Here is an 18,473-nt window from a genome sequence, read left to right as displayed (position 1 = left end):
TTCCAGTGGTGCCCAGCGACAGGACAAGGGGCAACGGGCACAAACTGGAGCCTGGGAAGTTCTGTCTGAACATGAGGAAGAACTTCTTCCCTCTGAGGGTGACGGAGCCCTGGCCCAGGCTGCCCAGAGGGGCTGTGGAGTCTCCTTCTCTGGAGATATTCCAGCCCCGCCTGGCCGCGGTGCTGTGCAGCCGGCTCTGGGTGCCCCTGCTTGGGCAGGGGGTTGGGCTGGGTGACCCACAGAGGGCCCTGCCAACCCCTGCCATGCTGGGATCCTGTGAATAAGCCGAGAGGGAAAACACGTCTGAAACACTGCTGGATTTGGAGTAGCGCAAAAATTCCCCGTTCATCTTGCAGCGGGGCTCCCCATCCCAGAGCTGTGGGGCGCGCGGGGCTGGTGTCCCCCATGGGGAGACCCCCCCCCAAGCTGGCAGCGGGGCAGAAGCTGGGTGCCGGGCGCTGCCTCTTTGCTCGCTTTATTTTCTTTCGCTCCGGATCACAGGTGATCCCAGCCTTCTTCTTGGAATTTTTTTTCGCCCTTGCTAATTGATGTTGTAATTAAACTACGGGGAAGAGGGGAACGTGTGCTGTCGAGCCCCCCCCTTGCCACCCTTGGGGTGCAGCCTTCCGAGTGAAAAGAAGCCTTCTTTGGGCAGAATGGGGTGAAACTGTGGTTTTGGGGGCTCCCCTGTGTGTGCATGCCCGGGGGGGGGGGGGGGGGGCCCATGCCTTGGACTCCCCCTTCCCTGCGCCCAATAGGGACGCTGGCTGCAACGCGGGGCGGGGGGATAATGTTGTTTAATATTATCAATAAATATTGTAGCATTATTAATGTATCATAACATTATTTATATATTAAATAATGTTATTATTATAATATATTATAATATGTTATCGTGTATTATGCTTCCCCTTCCCTGTGCCTGACAGGGACACTGGCTGCAACGTGGGGCGGGGGGTGTAATGTTATTTAATATGATCAATAAATATTGTAGCATTATTAATATATTATTATTTATATATTAAATAATATTATCAATATATTACAATATATTATATAATATTACTAATACTTAATATTGTTAAATAATATTTAGGACCAGGCATGGGGTGTGAAGCGGGGCTGCTGAACCCCATGCCTGTGGGGCACACGAGGACCATTTCTGCGTTCTTGAAAGCCTTCTTTCTAGCAAAAAAAAAGAAAAGAAAAAGGCAATTAACAGTGATTAACCCTGTCCCCTCTGCTGTCTCTTTCCCAGCGGTTGGTCCCCCTCAGGCCTGGGTGCGTGCGGGGCTGCGGAGGTGCCTGGGCAGGGTTTTGTCCGGAGCATCCCTGGAGCAGCTGCGCCTCAGCCCTGCTGGGTGTGGTGCTGAGCAGTGGGGCAGGTAATTAACCTGATTAGCCCCTGATTAGCAGGGGTGGGGGCCGGGAGAAGCTTCTAGTGCCGGGGAGGCTGCTGAGAGGCAGGGCAGGAGGGAGCAGAGGAAGGTAGGTAGTGGTGCGTGCCGGAGGGTCCCTCCTGGCTGGGCAGAGGGGGGGTTTGGTGGCCGCTCCACCAGCGGTGCTGGTCCCTGGGATGTGGGGTGTTCTGGATGTGGCCCCTCTTCGCAGCGATATGGAGTGGTGATGTGGAGGGGCAATCCCAGTGGCAGCTCCTCGCAGGGCATGCGTGGGGCTCCCACCGTGCCGCTGTACCCCAGGGTGTAGCCTGATTACCTCTGCCGACATAATTGCCATTAATTATGGCAGAGCTGGCTTGAAGTCGGCCTGTGAGTGGGGCAGGTGGCAAAATGTGAGTTTTTGGGGGGCACTGGGCAGGGCTGGCTGCCCTCCGTACCCCACGTCCTGCTCGTGCCTGGTGACGCAGCCAGCTGGTCCCATGAGATGCCACGCTTGGGTTCAGAGGAACCGACTGCCCGTGTCCAACGCTGTTGTGGCTTGTGCTGAGGTGGTGATTTTTTGGGGGGGGAGATGGTTTGGGGTCCTGTGGGGTGCTGCTGTGCTGGTTCTCAGCCTGGGTGCAGGGTGCTCTTCGGGAGCCAGGCAGGGTTCTGTGACCCCTGGGCTGTTCCCTGCATGCTGGGGGGGGGCAGGAGGGGTCCTGTGCTGTGCTCCGCTCCCAGTGAGCTTCTTCCACGCTGAAGTTCTGCCCTTCTCCATTCCCCAAGGTGCTGAGTCTCCCTTAGAACAGGAGATGAGCGCGTTCTCCCCGGGAAAGCGGGCACCCCAGCCACCTCCCCTCCCTCCCCAGGGACACGTCCCGCGGGTGAAGGCTCGCTCCTGGCACCCCGGCTCGCTCCCGCACCCCTCGCCGAGCTGGAAAGGGCTCGGGGAGCTCTTTGCCCGTGGGAAAACCCGGGATGAATAGAGCGGAGAAACTAATAGAGCAGAAGGTAACGGGCTTTGTTGTGGAGCGCGGAGCGGCTGCGTGGTGCGAGGGGCCCGGGGATGTAGGGGGATGCTGCTCCTCTCCCCCTGCCAGCCCCAGGCAGACCATGGCGGTGGCAATGGGCTCCCCGTGACGAGCTGCGGGCTGGCTGGGCTCGTGGCTGGGGTCTCCCCTCGGGCTGGTCCAGCCCTGCTGCTGCCGGGGTCAGCAGATGCGTGTGCGGTGCTTCGGCCGTGTGAAACTCCAGGCAGGGCGGTTGAGCCCGGCAGCGTCCCGGGGAGCGGCATTTTTCGGTTTGGCTCCATGGGCAGCAGCGTTTCTGAGAGAGTTGGGTGCTCGGGACCCCGCTGATGGGCTGAGCTGCCTCTGCACCCTCCCGGGCTCTCTGGGGGCTGGGGGAGATGCTCCTGGTGCGGCCCTGCGGCCCCCAGCCTCCCTCCCTGGTATAGAATCATAGAATGGTTTGGGTTGGAAGGGACCTTGAAGATCAGCTGGTTCCAACCCCCCTGCCATGAGCAGGGACATCTCCCACCAGCCCAGGGTGCTCAGAGCTCCATCCAACCTGGCCTTGAGCACTGCCAGGGAGGGGGCAGCCACAGCTTCTCTGGGCAGCCTGGGCCAGGGCCTCACCACCCTCAGGGGGAAGAATTTCTTCCCCATATCTCATCTAGCTCTGCCCTCTGTTAGTTTGGAGCCATTCCCCCTTGTCCTATCACTGCACCCCCTTGTGAAAAGCCCCTCTCCACCCTTCCTGTAGCCCCTCCAGGCACTGGCAGCTGCTCTAAGGTCACCCCGGAGCCTTCTCTTCTCCAGGCTGACCAGCCCCAGCTCCCTCAGCCTGTCCTCGTAGCAGAGGTGCTCCAGACCTCGGATGATCTCTGTGGCCTCCTCTGGCCCCGCTCCAACACATCCCTGTCCTTCTTATGCTGGGGGCTCCAGCGCTGGGCCCAGGACTCCAGGTGGGGTCTGACGAGAGCGGAGTCAAGGGGCAGAATCCCCTCCCTCACCCTGTGGCCACGCTGCTCTCGATGCAGCCCAGGATATGGTTGGCTTTCTGGGCTGCCAGTACACGTTGCCGGCTCATGTTGAGCTTCTCATCCACCAGCACCCCCAAGTCCTTCTCCTGGGGGCTGCTCTCAAGTCGCTCTCCACCCAGCCTGTGCTTGGGATCACCCCAACCCATGTGCAGGACCCTGCACTTCACCTTGTTGAGCTTCGTAGGGTAGGGAGAAGCCTTTTTAACAGCTGATCTCATAAAAATGTCGCTTCGTTGGAGCCCAGGTGGCAGCCCATGCGAGGGTTTGGGGTGTCTGTAGCTGTCCTACGGCAAAGCACAAACGTCCGCGTGCGCAGCGAGACTCCTGCGTCCCAGGATTTGTAACGTCCAGCAAACCCACGCCGACCTCCAGCACCCTGCGTGGAAGAAGCTCATTTTATAGGGGAAGAGGCCGATGGTTGAACTTTGGGAAGTCTGTTCTGCAGGTGATGGGGGAGGACTCCCCGGTGCTGCGTGGTGATGGGCGCTGCCGGCCATGATAAATGGATGAGCGTATTTTTAGTCAAGGTTTAATTATGGTTTGGCGAATCACAGAATAGTAGGGGTTGGAAGGGACCTCTGTGGGTCATCTAGTCCAACCCTCCTGCTGAAGCAGGGTCACCTACAGCAGGCTGCACAGGACCTTGTCCAGGCGGGGCTGGAATATCTCCAGAGAAGGAGACTCCACAGCCTCCCTGGGCAGCCTGGGCCAGGGCTCCGTCACCCTCAGAGGGAAGAAGTTCTTCCTCATGTTCAGATGGAAAAGGGCGAAAAAACCCTTGGCGAAAGGGTTGTGGAGCCGCGTACGCGGAGAAGTAAACACTCCGCCGGCTGCCGCCGTTAATGCCGGGGGATTTGCCGGGGCCGGACCCCGCGCAGGGATGAGGCCGGTGGATTGGGGCTTTATTTAGCAAATCCCCGTCCGCGCTGCGCCCCGTGCTTCTCGCCTGCCCCGGGGCCACCGTGTCCCCGGCCGGCCGGGGGACGAGCCGGGCTCCTCCGTTCCCCCGTCACATGTACCTAAAGCATGACTCTGCTCGGATATGAGTAATCCGCTCTGGTGACTCATTTTCTGCCTCTTTTTTTTCCTTGACTCTATCTGTTGGTGTTTACTTGCAGCCTCCTAATGGGGATCCTTCAGGAGGTGCCTGAGATTTCCAGCACTTTTGCGGAGAAATGCCCACGTGTCAGCTAGCGGCGCTTGGAAATCGTTTGGAAATCCATAAATACTGATTTTTCCCTTGAAATGAGAGGGGCTTGCCAGCATGCTGCCCGCCCCGGAGAGCCGGGGATGCTCCAGCAATGACCTGGCTCTCCCGGTGCCTCCCGACTTTGGGAAGAGCCCGCGCAGGGGGGCAGGTTCCTGGCGTCGTTGGTACGGGGTTCATTTTGCCCTCGGGTAGATGAGTTTCGGTCTTGCCACACGGTGGGAATTATTTCACAAGGTCGAGACATCCCACAGAGCCGACTGAAGCTGGAGCTGCGCCGTGGTGAGCAGCAACCCCGGAGCTTCCCGCCGGTGCAGTGCAAAATACACCAAAACGGAGGAATTTGGTGACCAGAAATTATTGACCCCTTGCCCAGCTCGGAAGGGGCTTTGCAGGGGACGTGACAACTCCTCTTGCTCATTTGAGGGACATGAGCCCTGCTGAGGAGCATCAGGAGAGCGGTGGGAGGTGGGATGCTGGCTCGGCCCCGGCTGGGAGCAGAGCTGCTGGGCTGCGGGGTGGCCCTGGCAGCCCCCTGCCACGTGATGGCCATGTGAATTTTGGAGGACGAGCGTTATTTCGGTGTGTCCAGGAGGGATTTGGACGTGGCGGGTACGTGCCCATCACCTGGGCACCTTGCCTTGTGTGCCAGCCTGATTCCTCGGGGCGGGCAGCGGAGCCCTGGGATTAGGAATGGATTTCCCGAAGGCGCTGGGCACCTTTCCCCGCGACCTCGCTGCCCGTGCGGGGAGTGCAGGAGCTGCTTGTGGGGATTAAATGAACCATCTGTTCAATAATCCCGTCCTTCCACCCAGGCGTTGGGGCCGGGGGTGCTTCTCTGGGGCTGGGGGTGCTTCGTGGTGGGGACCTTGTTGTGGTGCTGAAGCTCATTTCCCCACTGGTGCATCCAAACCCTCGGAGGTGCTCGGCTTTTGGATTTCTTTTTTTTTTTTATGGGAAAAATGTGATTTATGGGTTTTTTTCCATGGGGAAAAATGACGCAGGTATTGCTCTCCCCGCCTGCAAGCAGGGTGACATCCCGAGAAACGCGTGTGGTGGTGGGGACGGGTGCGAGGTGGAAGTGGGGTTTCCATCGCGGGTACGGGGTGATGCTGGAAAGCAGCGTTGGTGGGTGCTGGGAGGGACTGGCCGTACTGGGACGCTGCCGCTGCGCCCGGCGGGGAGCAGAACTGGGCACGCAGCCCCTCCGCCCGTGGGACAGACCCTCGCGTGTCCCCAGCCCCCAGGACGGGGCCGTCCCTGGGGTCCCTTGCAGCGGTGGGTGCTGCTGCAGAGGAGCGTGGCAGGGATGCAGCTCCTGTTCCCGCAGCCGCGCGTGGGGGCTGCTGCAGCGCAAGCCGACGGGGTTTTGAAGCATCTTTCCCGCCGGCAAAACCCAGCGTCGCTGAACTTCTGGAGCTGGTGAAAGCCCATTTTGCCAGAACCAGTTCTGTATCTCACATTTACTGGGGTGATGCGAGCAGCGTCCTGTGTAACTCCGACGTTGGCGTTGCCTGTCACCCCCAGCCAGAGTCCCCCCTGCCCTGGCAGCAGCTCTGAGAAGCGTTTTTGGAGCCGGCGTGGGTCTCGCGCCGCGTCGGGGGGCTGCCGGGGGCGAGGGGAGGCTCTGTGCCGGGGGGCTGGCAGAGAGAAGCGGGCAGACGAGGCAGCGTGCTGGGACAGGCTCCGCGCATCCAGCTCGGAGGGCGGCGGTGGCAGCGGTACCCATCGCTGCGGTGACGGGCGACGGGGGGGTCTCCAGGCTGGGGGTGCCCCACGGGGTGTCTGGGGCTCAGCACTTGCAGACCCCTCTCTTTTGTTCCCCCGCTCCGGCGATCCTTCAGCCAAAACGAATTCCCAAGGCGCTCTGGGAAGGCGGTCGGGGAGAAATTTCTCCCGCATCATCCTTTGGGGGCTCGTTGCTGGCGCCGTGACGTCAGCCCGATGGATTTCTCTCCCGAACGGCTGCGGGAGAGGCGAGGAGGGCCCGGCACCCAAGCTGGCAGCCCTCCCGCTCGCCGAACCTCACGCCCGGCGCTGCCGGAGCGAGGTCCGCTGTCTGATCCAGGCTGGATTTATTATTTCCCCCCCCCCATTTCCCAGCCGGTCTCCCCGCACGCTCCTAATGACAGCTCCCGGTAATTAATCTGGCTCCCCCGGCCGCTGCGATAGGATTAGAGGGAGGGGAAGCGCGTCACGAGGTATGGAGAGGGGTGATGCTCTTGGTGAAAGTGGGGAGGGAAAAAGGAGAGACGGGGGTGGGGGAAAAAAAAAAGGAAATAGGTTGGTGTGTTCCCGAGGGGGGGGTTGTGTCGGGAGCGAGCGCGCATGTGACGAGGTGCGGGGTGGGAGGGAGCGGCTGCGCGGCTGGCTCGCCCTCCCTTTCTCTCAGCATCCTCCGGTGCTCCGGGAGGTGATACAGGCACAGCAGCATCCATGGCCTGCCCGTAGCCTCAGCCCTTATTATTATTATTATTATTATTTTTTCTCCTCGTTATTCCGGCAGCTGAGCGAGCCGGGGGACCGGAGGCGTTTGGTTTTTTTGAGGGCTGGCGTTGAGCGTCTGGTAACCGGGATCGTATTCTCCTGTATTTTTTCAGGCTCCTTGGAAATTGAGGAATGCAATTCTGCCACCATGATGGAAGGTAGGTGACGATCTGAGCGTGCCTTTCGGGATCGCTGCAGGTTGAAAAAAGCCACGGTGGAGGAAGGAGGATGCGCTGAACCTAGGAGTGTGAATCCTCATTTAAAAAAAAAAAAAAAAAAAAAATAATGACAGTAATAAAAATAAAATCCTCCCCCTAATCCGAATCGAACCGAAGCACCCTCCCCGCTGCCGGCAAGCTGGCGGATGGCGAGGTGATACCGAGCCCATCGGATTATTTGCAATTCCAGCCCTGCATGGGCAGCTCGGGGGGTGCAAGCACCCGGCTTCCCGGCAGAGCGGGCTGCTCGGCGTGGGGGTCCTCGAAGCGTTGTCCCATCCTCCGCTCGCAAACCGGCTCTCGCTGCACGGAGGACGGACGGGAGCGTTGTCGGCACGCGCGGAGCGGGGGCTGCGGAGCCCCCCGATGATGGGTGGGATGGTGCGGCTGTAGGGGTGAGCGGCTTCTCGGTGGGAAGCGAGGATGTTTGGACGGAAGGCGATTTCTGCCAGGCAGCGTCGCTGGTTTGAAGATGCAGGCTCTGGGGAAGGTGGGGGGGGGTGATGGATTGAGGCTTGTTGGAATGAAAAAGGGAATTGGAATGAAATATGGGCTCCAGGCAGGCACAAGACACTTCAGGGAGCGATGTGAGACGGTGCGACTGATCGTGCGTGGGAAAAGCCCCTGGGCATTGCAGAAATTTTAACCCATGTCGTTTGTCTCGGCCATATGTAAAGCTTTTTTTTTTTTTAATTTTTTTTAAATGCCTTCTGGAGTAAGGTGCAGGGAAAGGAACACCTTTGAATTTTGTTTTTTTTTTTTTAATCGGGCTAGATACTTCAGGGCCAACAAGATCAAAATGTTCTTTATTTTTTGTCCCCTGGCCCCTTGGCTGGGACCACAGGGCTCACCGCGCCGGGGGCTGTGCGGGGCCGCGTCCATCGCCGGGCTCTGCATGCCAACCAGGCACGGATGACGGGCAGAAATCGGGCCGCTGCGTCCCCCGAAACCACCCCCTGCAAACGCGCCTCGGGAGGCCTCGGGCTCCGTGGAACCGAGAATTCCTCCGTTGGCGTGAAACCTTTCCCTACCCTTGGGAATTCGGGCGCTGTAATGGCCCCGGGAGCTCTTGCTGCCTCGGCGGCAGGGGAAGGCACGTCGCTGCCCGTCGGAAATGCCCCCTGTCCCTGCCCTAACGTTGGCGATGGTCGCAGACGGAAGAGGTTTGAATTCCGGGCCGCGCCGTCGGGCTCGGGCGTGAGGCGCTGGGCAGCGGGCGCGCAGCCTGGGCGAGAGCGGGTGATCTTCGAGACGTCGGCCCCGCGGCTTCTCCCCGAAGCGCCTGCGTTCGCGGAGGAATCCAAGCAGATAAATTGAGGTTGGCCTGCTTGGTTTGGGGTGTTTAACTGGTTCCGTGGCTGGCTGGGGGGAAGGCGGTTGGGTTTTTTGGTTTGTTCTGGCTGGGTTTTTTTGTTTGGTTGTTTGTTTATTTGGGTTTTTTCTCCTTGGGGATTTTTGCCTTGCTGGTGACATGCCCGGGGAGTGCTGCCCCGCGCCGGGGAGGGCGGCCAGGGCTGGGGCAGCCGGCTGGTCGGGCTCTGGCGGAGGCGGAATCGCCTTTCACCAACCAGTCTTCCATTTAAAAAAATAAAAATACTAGCCATAAAAAGTTTCCCCACTACCTGTTAAACTGCTTAACGCATTGTTCCCCAACAAGCTAATGAGTACGGGCACCTAGAAGAGATGTAAGAAAATTAGAAGAAATAATTACTGCTTTTGGTGAATTTTTAAATTGGAAGTTGACTCTGTGGAAGAGCAAAACTTTAGTGACCGATATCCCACGGAAACAGTGACCCCTCGCAGTGATGCTGTACCTTAACACCAGAACGTTTGTGAATGCGCTGAGCTGAATTTGATCCGAAACTTTTAAACCTGCACAAAATCATTGAATCATGGAATGGTTTGGGTTGGAAGGGACCTTAAAGATCCTCGGGATCCAACCCCCCTGCCATGAGCAATACCTGTAGTTCCCCGCAGTAAACATGCTACAGGGTTTTTATTATTATTACAATTATTTCATTCGCTGAAGGGCCGGGCGCTGTGCTGGAAGGTGAGGGTGGGGCTCGGGCAGGAGCCGGGCTGTGCCTGCAGGCAGCTCCTGCACCCGTGGGTGCAGAGAACGGGGCCACCCAGCACCACCCACAGCCCGCGGGACAGACCTGGCTCGGCTGATGTTCGTTGGATTCTCCTCTTTGGAAACAAGGGAATTTGGCTCCTTGGGAAGGATGAGGGACGTGCGGTTTGTACCAGTCTGTTCTGAACCCAATATTTTCTCATTCTCCAGGTAGACGGGGAGAAAAAGCCCATATTTTTCACTGTATGCTTAAAAATCACAACAATATCCAAAAAAACGAAGGGTGGGCACTGTCTCACAGAACCAGTCCTTGCTGGGAGGAGAACTGAACGCATGCCACGTGATGTCTCAACCACCAGAAGTGGGTGGTGGGCCATCTCCATGGCACGGTGGGATGTGGCATCCACCAGCGTTACCATTGCTTGCCGTCCGTGCTGGGGATGGTTCTGCTGTGCTTGGCCTTGCTCAGACAGGTGGAAAGCAGGGGTTGGGGCCTAAACCCCCTGCCCAGCTCTGAACCGACGAAAATAACCTGCGGCAAAACTGAATTTGCATGTCAGCACTAGATCTGGGACCAAAACTGTTGCTGGGAAGGTCCTGCTGCGTGCTGGGAAGGTCTCTGCACATGTGGCCGTAGACATGAGAGGTCTTTGGATCTTCCTTTTGGTTGTTCAGTAACTCGCCAGGACTCGGAAACGCGCTGGGCATGTCGTTAGGGTAAACATCCGTGCACAAGAACAAGTTTGTCTCCTTTTTTAATCCATCTGTTGCGTCTCCAATGTACTGAAGGTATTTTACGCAGCTTAATTAAGTTTTGAAATCACTGCTGCAACGTGTGACTCAAGCCAGAAGCTCTGCAATGTTCAGAAAGATTAGATAACCGTGTGGCTGCTGGGAGCAGCCGTGGTTGCGCTGGAGAAGGTCATTTCTTCTTCTGCGGGAGGTGGTACCTGTGTTTTTCCAGAGCCCAAACCGGATGTTTCCCGGGGAGAAACTTTCCCAGAGTGGAAATTTCTCAGCGACCGTCTTCTCCAGGCTTTTTTTGCACCTGCTTCTGGGAAGTTTGGTCACTCTGGGAACTTCCATGGATGACTGGTCACATCCCAAATGGCAAAAACTTCCTTGCATCATCTTTTAGAGATGGTTGTCTCTGGGTCTTATGTTTTCATCATGCTGAACAGGTAGTACTGGAACTGGAGTCATCTAACGGCACATAAAAAAGCCTTTTTTCTTGATTAGGCAAGGAAATTGGCTTTATTGTATTTTAGGTGGTCTCATTTCAGTGAATCGTGTGTTTGAACATGCTTAGTGTTGGCCGTGTGACTCAGCAAGGAAATGGCCTGGTAGAAACATTTGGTTTTCCATTGAGGAAGCCAATAGCAGGTTTGAGGCAATGAACATTCAGGCATGGATGGCATAACCATCCCAGAAGATACATGAGGACCACGACACCAAACTAGGACCTGTATTTTCCAATACTTTGTTGGAGCAGGAACCCATGAGCAAGCTCGGTCTTGCAAATAGGCTCAGGGCTTTGGCGTGCAGGAGCACCTCCGGCCGTGTCCTGTGACATTCTGAGACCTGCTGGAACAGCTGCCTAACCAGCAGACCTGACATGGGTGGGGAAACCATTTTTTCTTGCATGCAAGGGGAGATTGTGTTTGACCCTTCTGTTCTGCCCTGCACGGCACGGGGAGGGGACCTTATAAATGCGTATAGATATCTTCAGGGTGGGTATCAGGAGGACAGGGCCAGACTCTTTTCACTGGTGCCCAGCAACAGGACAAGGGTCAACGGGCACAAACTGGAGCATGGGAAGTTCCAGCTGAACATGAGGAAGAACTTCTTCCCTCTGAGGGTGATGGAGCCCTGGCCCAGGCTGCCCAGGGAGGCTGTGGAGTCTCCTCTGGAGATATTCCAGCCCCGCCTGGACGCGGTGCTGTGCAGCCTGCTCTGGGTGACCCTGCTTGGGCAGGGGGTTGGGCTGGGTGACACACAGAGGTCCCTGCCAACCCTGAACATTCTGTGCCTGAGCCAGCGCCTTGGCACCCCTCATAGCCTAGAGCTGGGGACACTGCACCACTTCTCAAACTCAAAGCTGCGCATGAGCCTATTTGGGGTGTGTTTCGAGGGCTGATCCTGCCCGCAGGTGCTCCCTGCACACAAAGACCAGGGTTTTGAGCTGCCAAGAAGGAAGCATGTGAAAACAGGGGTTCGGGAAGCGAAGCATTTGCAACCAAAACAGCAAGGAGCTGCTTTAGCTCTTGGTTTTGTGGGTTCAGAAGCAGGGGCTGTGGTTAGTGTGTGCAGCCCAGAGCCGCTCTGGGGAGCGTGACGTGCTCCCATGTGGCATTGTGGTGCTTTCAGTGATGTCCTGTGCTCTCTGAGTTGGAGCTGGGCTGGCAAAACTGGACCCAAAGACCATCCCCGTCAATTTTGAATTAATTTATACAGTGGTCCTGAGGTCAGGAGGCTGAACAGGTTGCAGTGGCTACCTCTAGTCTAGGGGGGTGAGGGGTTCCCCGTTTTTGGAGACATCCAAACCATTCCCGCTGAGCTGGTGTGGGTTTTTTCCAGCTCTAGCCCATGTTTCTCCATGCTAAGGAAGGGATTAATGGCTCTAGGTCAAAACCAACGACCACCAAGCAAAAGGCCCCACCCAAACTCTGCGAATTTGGGAGATGCTTTGGACTGGGGCTGCCGGTACATGCATGTTTAAAACCCCCCCGGTGCCAACGTGGTGGCTGAAGTGATGGCGTTGAGGACTTTAACCAAGCTACGAGCGTGGCCGCAAAACCTGGCTTTTGCCTTGCACCTAAAGCCGTCGCTGGGATGTAGTGGCTGAAGCAAAACCCAAACAGGTGGGTTTTCTGGGGGTGGAAAGGATAGAAAAGATGGCAAAACTCAACAACAGCTTGTGATGCAGGTCTGCAAAATGCCTCCTTGGAGTGGGCCCCAGTCTGAAGCGTGCCCTTGGGCATCTCGAACTGGTGCCCAGACACAGCAGTTGGGGTTTCCCTGCCAAGGCAGAAACTTTCTGCGTGATTCATTGGCCTTATTAAAATTCTAAAGACGCTTCAGAAAAAAATTACGGGTTAAATCAGGATTCTGTTCTTCTTGAACCTTCATCACATGGTCTATGGCAGTCAAAGGTGGAAAACCATGGTTGGGTGTGGAGATCACCGACGTTTAGGGAAGGGTTTGATACCTGTACCTGTAGGCGATATAAAATGTGCTTTACCCAGCACCAGTGCCTGGAATCCTGACCTGCAGCTGGGATCAGAGAGGGGGCTATGCGGAGGGAAATGTGGAAAGGAGGGGAAGGCAGAGCTCCTCCCAAGACCAGCAACCTTCAACTGTTTAAATGTCGAAAACTTGCACTAGTGAGGGAGGCTTCAAAGCCGCTGAAGATCCTCCTGCCCTTGGGAAGCCGACGGGGGTGTGATGCCGACCGCTGCCCCGCTTAGGCTGTGAGCAGAGCTGATCCACGGTAGCGTTCCCACTTGCTGGGCTCGTCTGATATAGCCATTTTTTGCTGGTTTTACTCCAAGCAGACAGGATATTTGAGTTTCGGCAGGTTCAGTGGGAGCAAGGCAAAGACCTGGCTGGTGCGCAGCTGGTTTGTTCGTGGAGTCCATCGTTCATGGGCGATGCACTAGGACAAAGTGCAGCCCTGTTTGCCTTGCCAGCTATTGAATAGCCTCAGCTATTTGTTTTTAATAGAAATTCTGTTGCAGGCTGATTTTTCCTGGGGGCTTTTGAAGGTTTTCTTGCTAGACCTACGTGAATGACAGAGTAAGGCTTGCAGTGGGTATAGCTACTGGGTTTTTGTACTTACAGCCTCACAAAATGGCTTGTTTTCTTTTTTCTTCATTTTCAGTTCAGTTTTAGGCATGTTTGAATTTTGTAGATGCTCACCAGGCAGCTACCAGTGGCAGCACGGCTGCCCAGGCTGTGCGTGCTGTCCCAGGAGCGGGAGGCGTGGGACTTTGGGGCCATCCTTCAGGAACAGGCACGGAGCTCCTACCCTGTCCTCCAAGCCCCCATCTCCTCCCCTGCGCACCCGTGGGCTTCACCGCAGAGGTAGGAAGGGGCAATTCCCTGCCAAGTCCCTATTTACGCTGGATTAGTGCTGGCAGTGATAATATTGTTTGAAACCAGTGAGGTGCCAGGACCTGGAAAATCATACTTTGCAGCCTGTGTTATCTGGGAGCCATTCCTTACCCGCCCCAGCCCGGCAGAAGCTTCTTTGGCTTTAGCATGTCTTTCTTTGCACTTAAATTATTACTTTGGTGTGTGTGGTTTTTTGGTTTCTTTTGGGTTTTTGGCTTTTTAAGGAGAGTTATTGAGGAGGGGAAAAAAAAATCTCTAAAAATCCTCCACCTACGTGTTGCAGGGAACTTAAAACCTCAACTTGAGATTAGTGTCATCACGTGTGGGACGTGTGGAAATCTTCTCGCGGGGAGGATCGGGATGGGTTGAGCCGAGGAGGACGGGAGGAGCGGGGATGCTGCGGGCAGGGTTCGCAGCCTGCCCTCTGCCATCCGTTCGGGCTGCCGGAGGGTTCTGTACAGCCCCACAAACACATCGGGGTTCTGAAGTAGGACCTATAGAAATCATTAAAGATGCATCTTGTTCTAAGGGCCAATTAATAATAAATGCGTATGGGGCTCTGAAGTGCATGCGTGCCTGTCGTTGGGGGTTGGGTGGTGGTGTACTTAGGGGACCTTATAAATGCTTACAAATATCTGCAGGGTGGGTGTCAGAAGGATGGGGCCAGACTCTTTCCAGTGGTGCCCAGCGACAGGACAAGGGGCAACGGGCACAAACTGAAGCAGAGGAAGTTCCATCTGAACATGAGGAAGAACTTCTTCCCTCTGAGGGTGACGGAGCCCTGGTCCAGGCTGCCCAGGGAGGCTGTGGAGTCTCCTTCTCTGCAGATATTCCAGCCCCGCCTGGACATGGTGCTGTGCAGCCTGCTCTGGGTGACCCTGCTTGGGCAGGGGGTTGGGCTGGGTGACCCACAGAGGTCCCTGCCAACCCCAAACACGCTGTGATTCTACTTCCCTTAAAGCAGCACCTGGCGTCAGACCTACCACCCCAGGGTGCAGGCGAGGTGGGGTGCTCCTCTCGCAGGCAGCGTCAGCTTCAAGGACAAGCTCATGTCCGAAACGTCAGCCTGGATGAGCTTTTTGGTGGCTTAACCGGCTGCTTTCGTGTCAGTTGAAAATGAAAATAAACTTGGGTATTGTGAGACAGTACAAAAAAGTCTATATTGAAATCTTCTCGAAAGATGCGAACTTCTTCCCCGGGACCAGGCTTGGGGCGTTGGCAGATGGGTGCAGACCCAGCTCTGCACGCTTGCTGAAGGGCTGGGGGTTCAATTCGCTATTTCTGGGAGTGGCGTGACTAAAACTAAAAATAATCTTCCCCAAGTATTTTGCTGTCAGCGAATAAATTAATGCATGCTGCTGGAAACGGTCGTGCAGCCACCTCGTTAGTGGTGGGCTCTGCTTGGAGCCAGTGGCGTTGGTGAACACGCCTGAAGGGCTGCTTGTCTGGGACACCTTTAGGTCCCTTCTCAGGTGCCCTTCTGAGTGTCAAAGGAGGTCTGAGGAGTTAATATGGCTTCTTGGAGCTTTGCAGGGGTTTGGCCCGGTTTTGGCATTAGTGCAGAAGATGCCAAAGAAGCCTGGGTGAAGTTATTCGTAGTAAGGTCGTTCATGCTTCGTGTTTACCTGTCTCCTCTCACCTGGGGACCTCGAGCTCCGTCACGCAGGGTGGTTCCTCTGCGGGGAGACAGACGGGTGGAAGAAGCTCTGTTGGCTTTGTCAACCGCTGCCGGGAAATGAAGCCTTGCTTTGGGTCAGGTCTCCTGCTCGTATTTTTAGTTATGCTATCGCCACGGCTAATTACTGCGTTAAAATCAAGGTGTTAATTTGACAGCAGACCGTGGGAGGAAGCGGACGGTTAGAGGAACTGGGAAGAAGTGTCTCATCACTCTTTATTTTGGGTCTGAATCTTCATCATATGCAAATATGAATATTACAGGCTTGGTTTTCTTGGATGACCAAATTGAGAGTGAGTGATGCTTTTCCCTGGGAGCTCACCCGGGGTTGTACCTTGTCCCCAAGGAAGCAGCTCCTGTGCTGTGCAGGTGACAAACCCACCCACCAGCCCTCGTGTCCTCTCCTCCACCTGGGAAATGGGGAGTGGGGGCTCGGGGAGGGTCACGGAGAAGTCGGCTGCAGCAGGGTGGCCTTGATGGCTACATCATGGGGTGGATGGAAGGCTGCTTCTTAGTGTCACACCTAGGCAAGGACTTTGGTGGGTGTTAGTAAGTCCCTACGTTCTGCATAAACAGTCTGACTGCAAAATTGGTCTGTTTTTCAGAGAAAATTGTCCAAGTAGTTTCTTGGAGACTGTGGTGTGCGTGGAGGCAGTGGGTTTGAAGGAGATGCCTTTTGAAATGGGGCTGTGAGGTGGGTCCTGCCACCAGCCGTGGCTCCAGCCAAGGAGCAGGTGTAACAGTGAAGCCTTGCAAAGAAAACGAGAGGTTTGCAGTGGGATTTTGGGGGAGGAAATACCGGCACGAGGGAGATAACGTGCAGGGGGTGTTCCCTGGACGCGCTGTGTGCGAGGAGATGCCCCACCACCGAGCCCAGTGCCCTCCTGCAGCTGCTTGGTGCCAGGGGAGGCATCTGGGAGCACCGTCGTCTCCCTTTCCCGATAAACCAAAAACCCCAAACCCCCTGAAAATAGAAATCCGAGTGACATTTGGGAGGGAGAGCCTGTCCTGAGCAACTTCTTAAATAGCACAGCAACCTTTAGAAATGCATCTGGCATTTTTGTGCATGTGCCAGCCGTGAATGAAAGCCACCACTGTATCTAGATCTAATTTACTGACAATATCGGTGGGGAGGTTTGTGTCCCGCGTCCCTCGGTTGCTGCACAGCCAGAGTCTCTGGAAGCTGATATTAAAAAAAAAAAAATCTAATCTCTGGGGAAAGCAGGCAGTGAGCAATTCCTGCAGCTGCTTCACTGAGGCTGGTGAATAACCTATGAGCAACAACTTGCATCCTTCTGATGTTAAATAGTCCTTAAACGCTCGGCTCCGTTGCAGAAGAGAAAATGAACAATCTCTAGCTGCTGGCCAGGTCCCGAATCTTGGCTCTGGGGTTGGGGCTGGCTCCGAGCCGGGCAGCCCCCTGCATGGGAAGAGGGGTGGGTGCAGGTCTGCTGAGCATCCGTGCTGTGAGATGGAAATGTTTGGCCTCCCAGCTGCAGTGATGCTGATTTTTCCACTGGGTCTTGCCATAGGGAGAGCCCAGACCTATATTTATATGGAATATGAATAGATTTCCACGGCTCGGGGTGTATTCCCTCACGCTGGGGCTGCAGTCAAAGGCTGGGGTCCCACCCTGCACTGCAGGCCCAGGTTCTCTGAACCGAGCTGTGCCTGCAAAGCAAAGGGGCCAGTCTAATGCCCAGACACAGGTCTAATCTCGGGTATAATTAAATAATCCGGCGCACACTCCCTCGCCGTAATGAGCGCACGCCAGGTGGGGGTTTCAGCTCGAGGGCTGTGCCATTTCCCAGCCCTTCGAACTCCTGGCTCCGACTGCTGTGGTGAGCATTTGGGTGGTTTGCAATGGCGAAAGGTGGAGACCAAAGGGAAGGGGAAAGACGTGGAGGTCCTGGGAGCCCAAGCCCCTCCAGGTGCCTGTGGATGGAGGCTCGCGGCTCCGGAGCAGGCAGGACGTGTGTGTCAGCAGCCACAAACCCAGAGGTGGCCGCTTGGCCGCAGGGCTTCCTCAAAGTTGTTCTCCGTGCCTAGTAGCTGGAATAGGATATGTATTTTTAGAGAAGTGGTGAATGTTAATTCAAAAACTCCTTAGGCAGAGTTCACTGCAACCTGTTCAGAGACTTTATTACCCTGACTGTTGAAAACACGACTGTATTTCTGAATCAGCCACGGGATCTTGTGTTGCCTCTGTCCGTTGGAGCTTAGATCTCTTCTTCGCCACGTATCCATTCCTAGGGTAGCGCTTGGAGCCCAGCGCAGCCACTCCCAACGTGGTATTGGTGCTGTGCTCAATCGACGAAGCTCCTGTGGGCACCCATCTCTTCCTCCAGCCCTTCAGCTGCCCTGAACACTCTCCCATCAGCACTGGGGTTGCTCCAGAAACGTCGGGTGCAGAAGGTGAGCACGATGCAATGCCACCTCTCTGCTCCTCTTTGGCGTGTCCCTGCTTGATGGTGGGGCTTGTTTTTAGTAGAAAACTTTTAATCTCCTCAATGGTGACCAAGAGCATCATCGCTGGACCCCCCAGTGAAAGGTGATGTGTACCACACCTCAGAACTGCATTATTTACAAGGCTCCCCAGCATGGGACCTTGAGGCAGGAGTGACCACTCCTACGGCAGGAGAAAACGATCTCGGAGCAGTAGCTTGTGATGTTTTATTTTATTCAGACTTATTTGTGATCTTTCCTTAGGCTCTGAAGCACTGCTAATCTTTAACGTCTTACAACCGAAATTTCTGTTCAGGAGCAAACTTCTCAACATTTGTTTTTATTAAAAAAAACAAACAAGCAACAAACACAACAGACACAAAACCCCAAACACGCCAACCCACAAGTGTTGTTGCCTGCATTTGTTTTCAAGTATCTCCTTTCCCAAAAGCCCCAGGCAAGAAGCCAACAGTGTTCTCCTGCAGCTGAGAGCAGTGGCAGTGAGGCCACCATCCCCTTCTCATTTTTTCACTTTCTAACAGAGAGAAACTGTTGTCAGCATGTGAAAGGTCACAATACGTGTCTGCGGGACTTTGCTAACCAGACAACTTTTTTTCAGTAACTTGGAAGTGTAACAGAGTATTGTAAATTCACATAGGTAGACAGTAAGGACAAGAAGCCAATGCCTGGCTAGCTCATTATCAAAGATGGCTTTGTTAGCAGCGCATGGCAAAGGTAAATGTAGTGGTTTAGTGACAATTTGCACTGGAAACTATTGGTTTACTGGGATGAAATATCAAGTACAGCGAGACGATGGGGCCGCTGGGC

At 55.4% G+C, this 18,473-nt stretch overlaps 1 protein-coding gene across 1 annotated transcript in view; it reads left to right on the top strand.

Annotated features, from left to right (window-relative positions):
* Positions 1-6,986: 6,986 nt before the first annotated feature.
* The window catches only part of SGIP1 (SH3GL interacting endocytic adaptor 1), a 64,244-nt gene continuing 52,757 nt past the window's right edge, over positions 6,987-18,473 (top strand). Inside the window, exon 1 of the mRNA XM_075424280.1 lies at positions 6,987-7,278. Coding sequence (XP_075280395.1) covers positions 7,269-7,278 — 10 coding nt within the window. The 5' untranslated portion in view covers positions 6,987-7,268. The remainder of the gene's footprint in view (positions 7,279-18,473) is intronic.

This window comes from Opisthocomus hoazin, chromosome 6 (assembly GCF_030867145.1).
Source record: "Opisthocomus hoazin isolate bOpiHoa1 chromosome 6, bOpiHoa1.hap1, whole genome shotgun sequence".
Lineage (NCBI taxonomy): Eukaryota > Metazoa > Chordata > Aves > Opisthocomiformes > Opisthocomidae > Opisthocomus > Opisthocomus hoazin.
The sequence above is the reverse complement of the archived record's forward strand: the minus strand, read 5'-3'. Positions and strand labels throughout refer to the sequence as shown.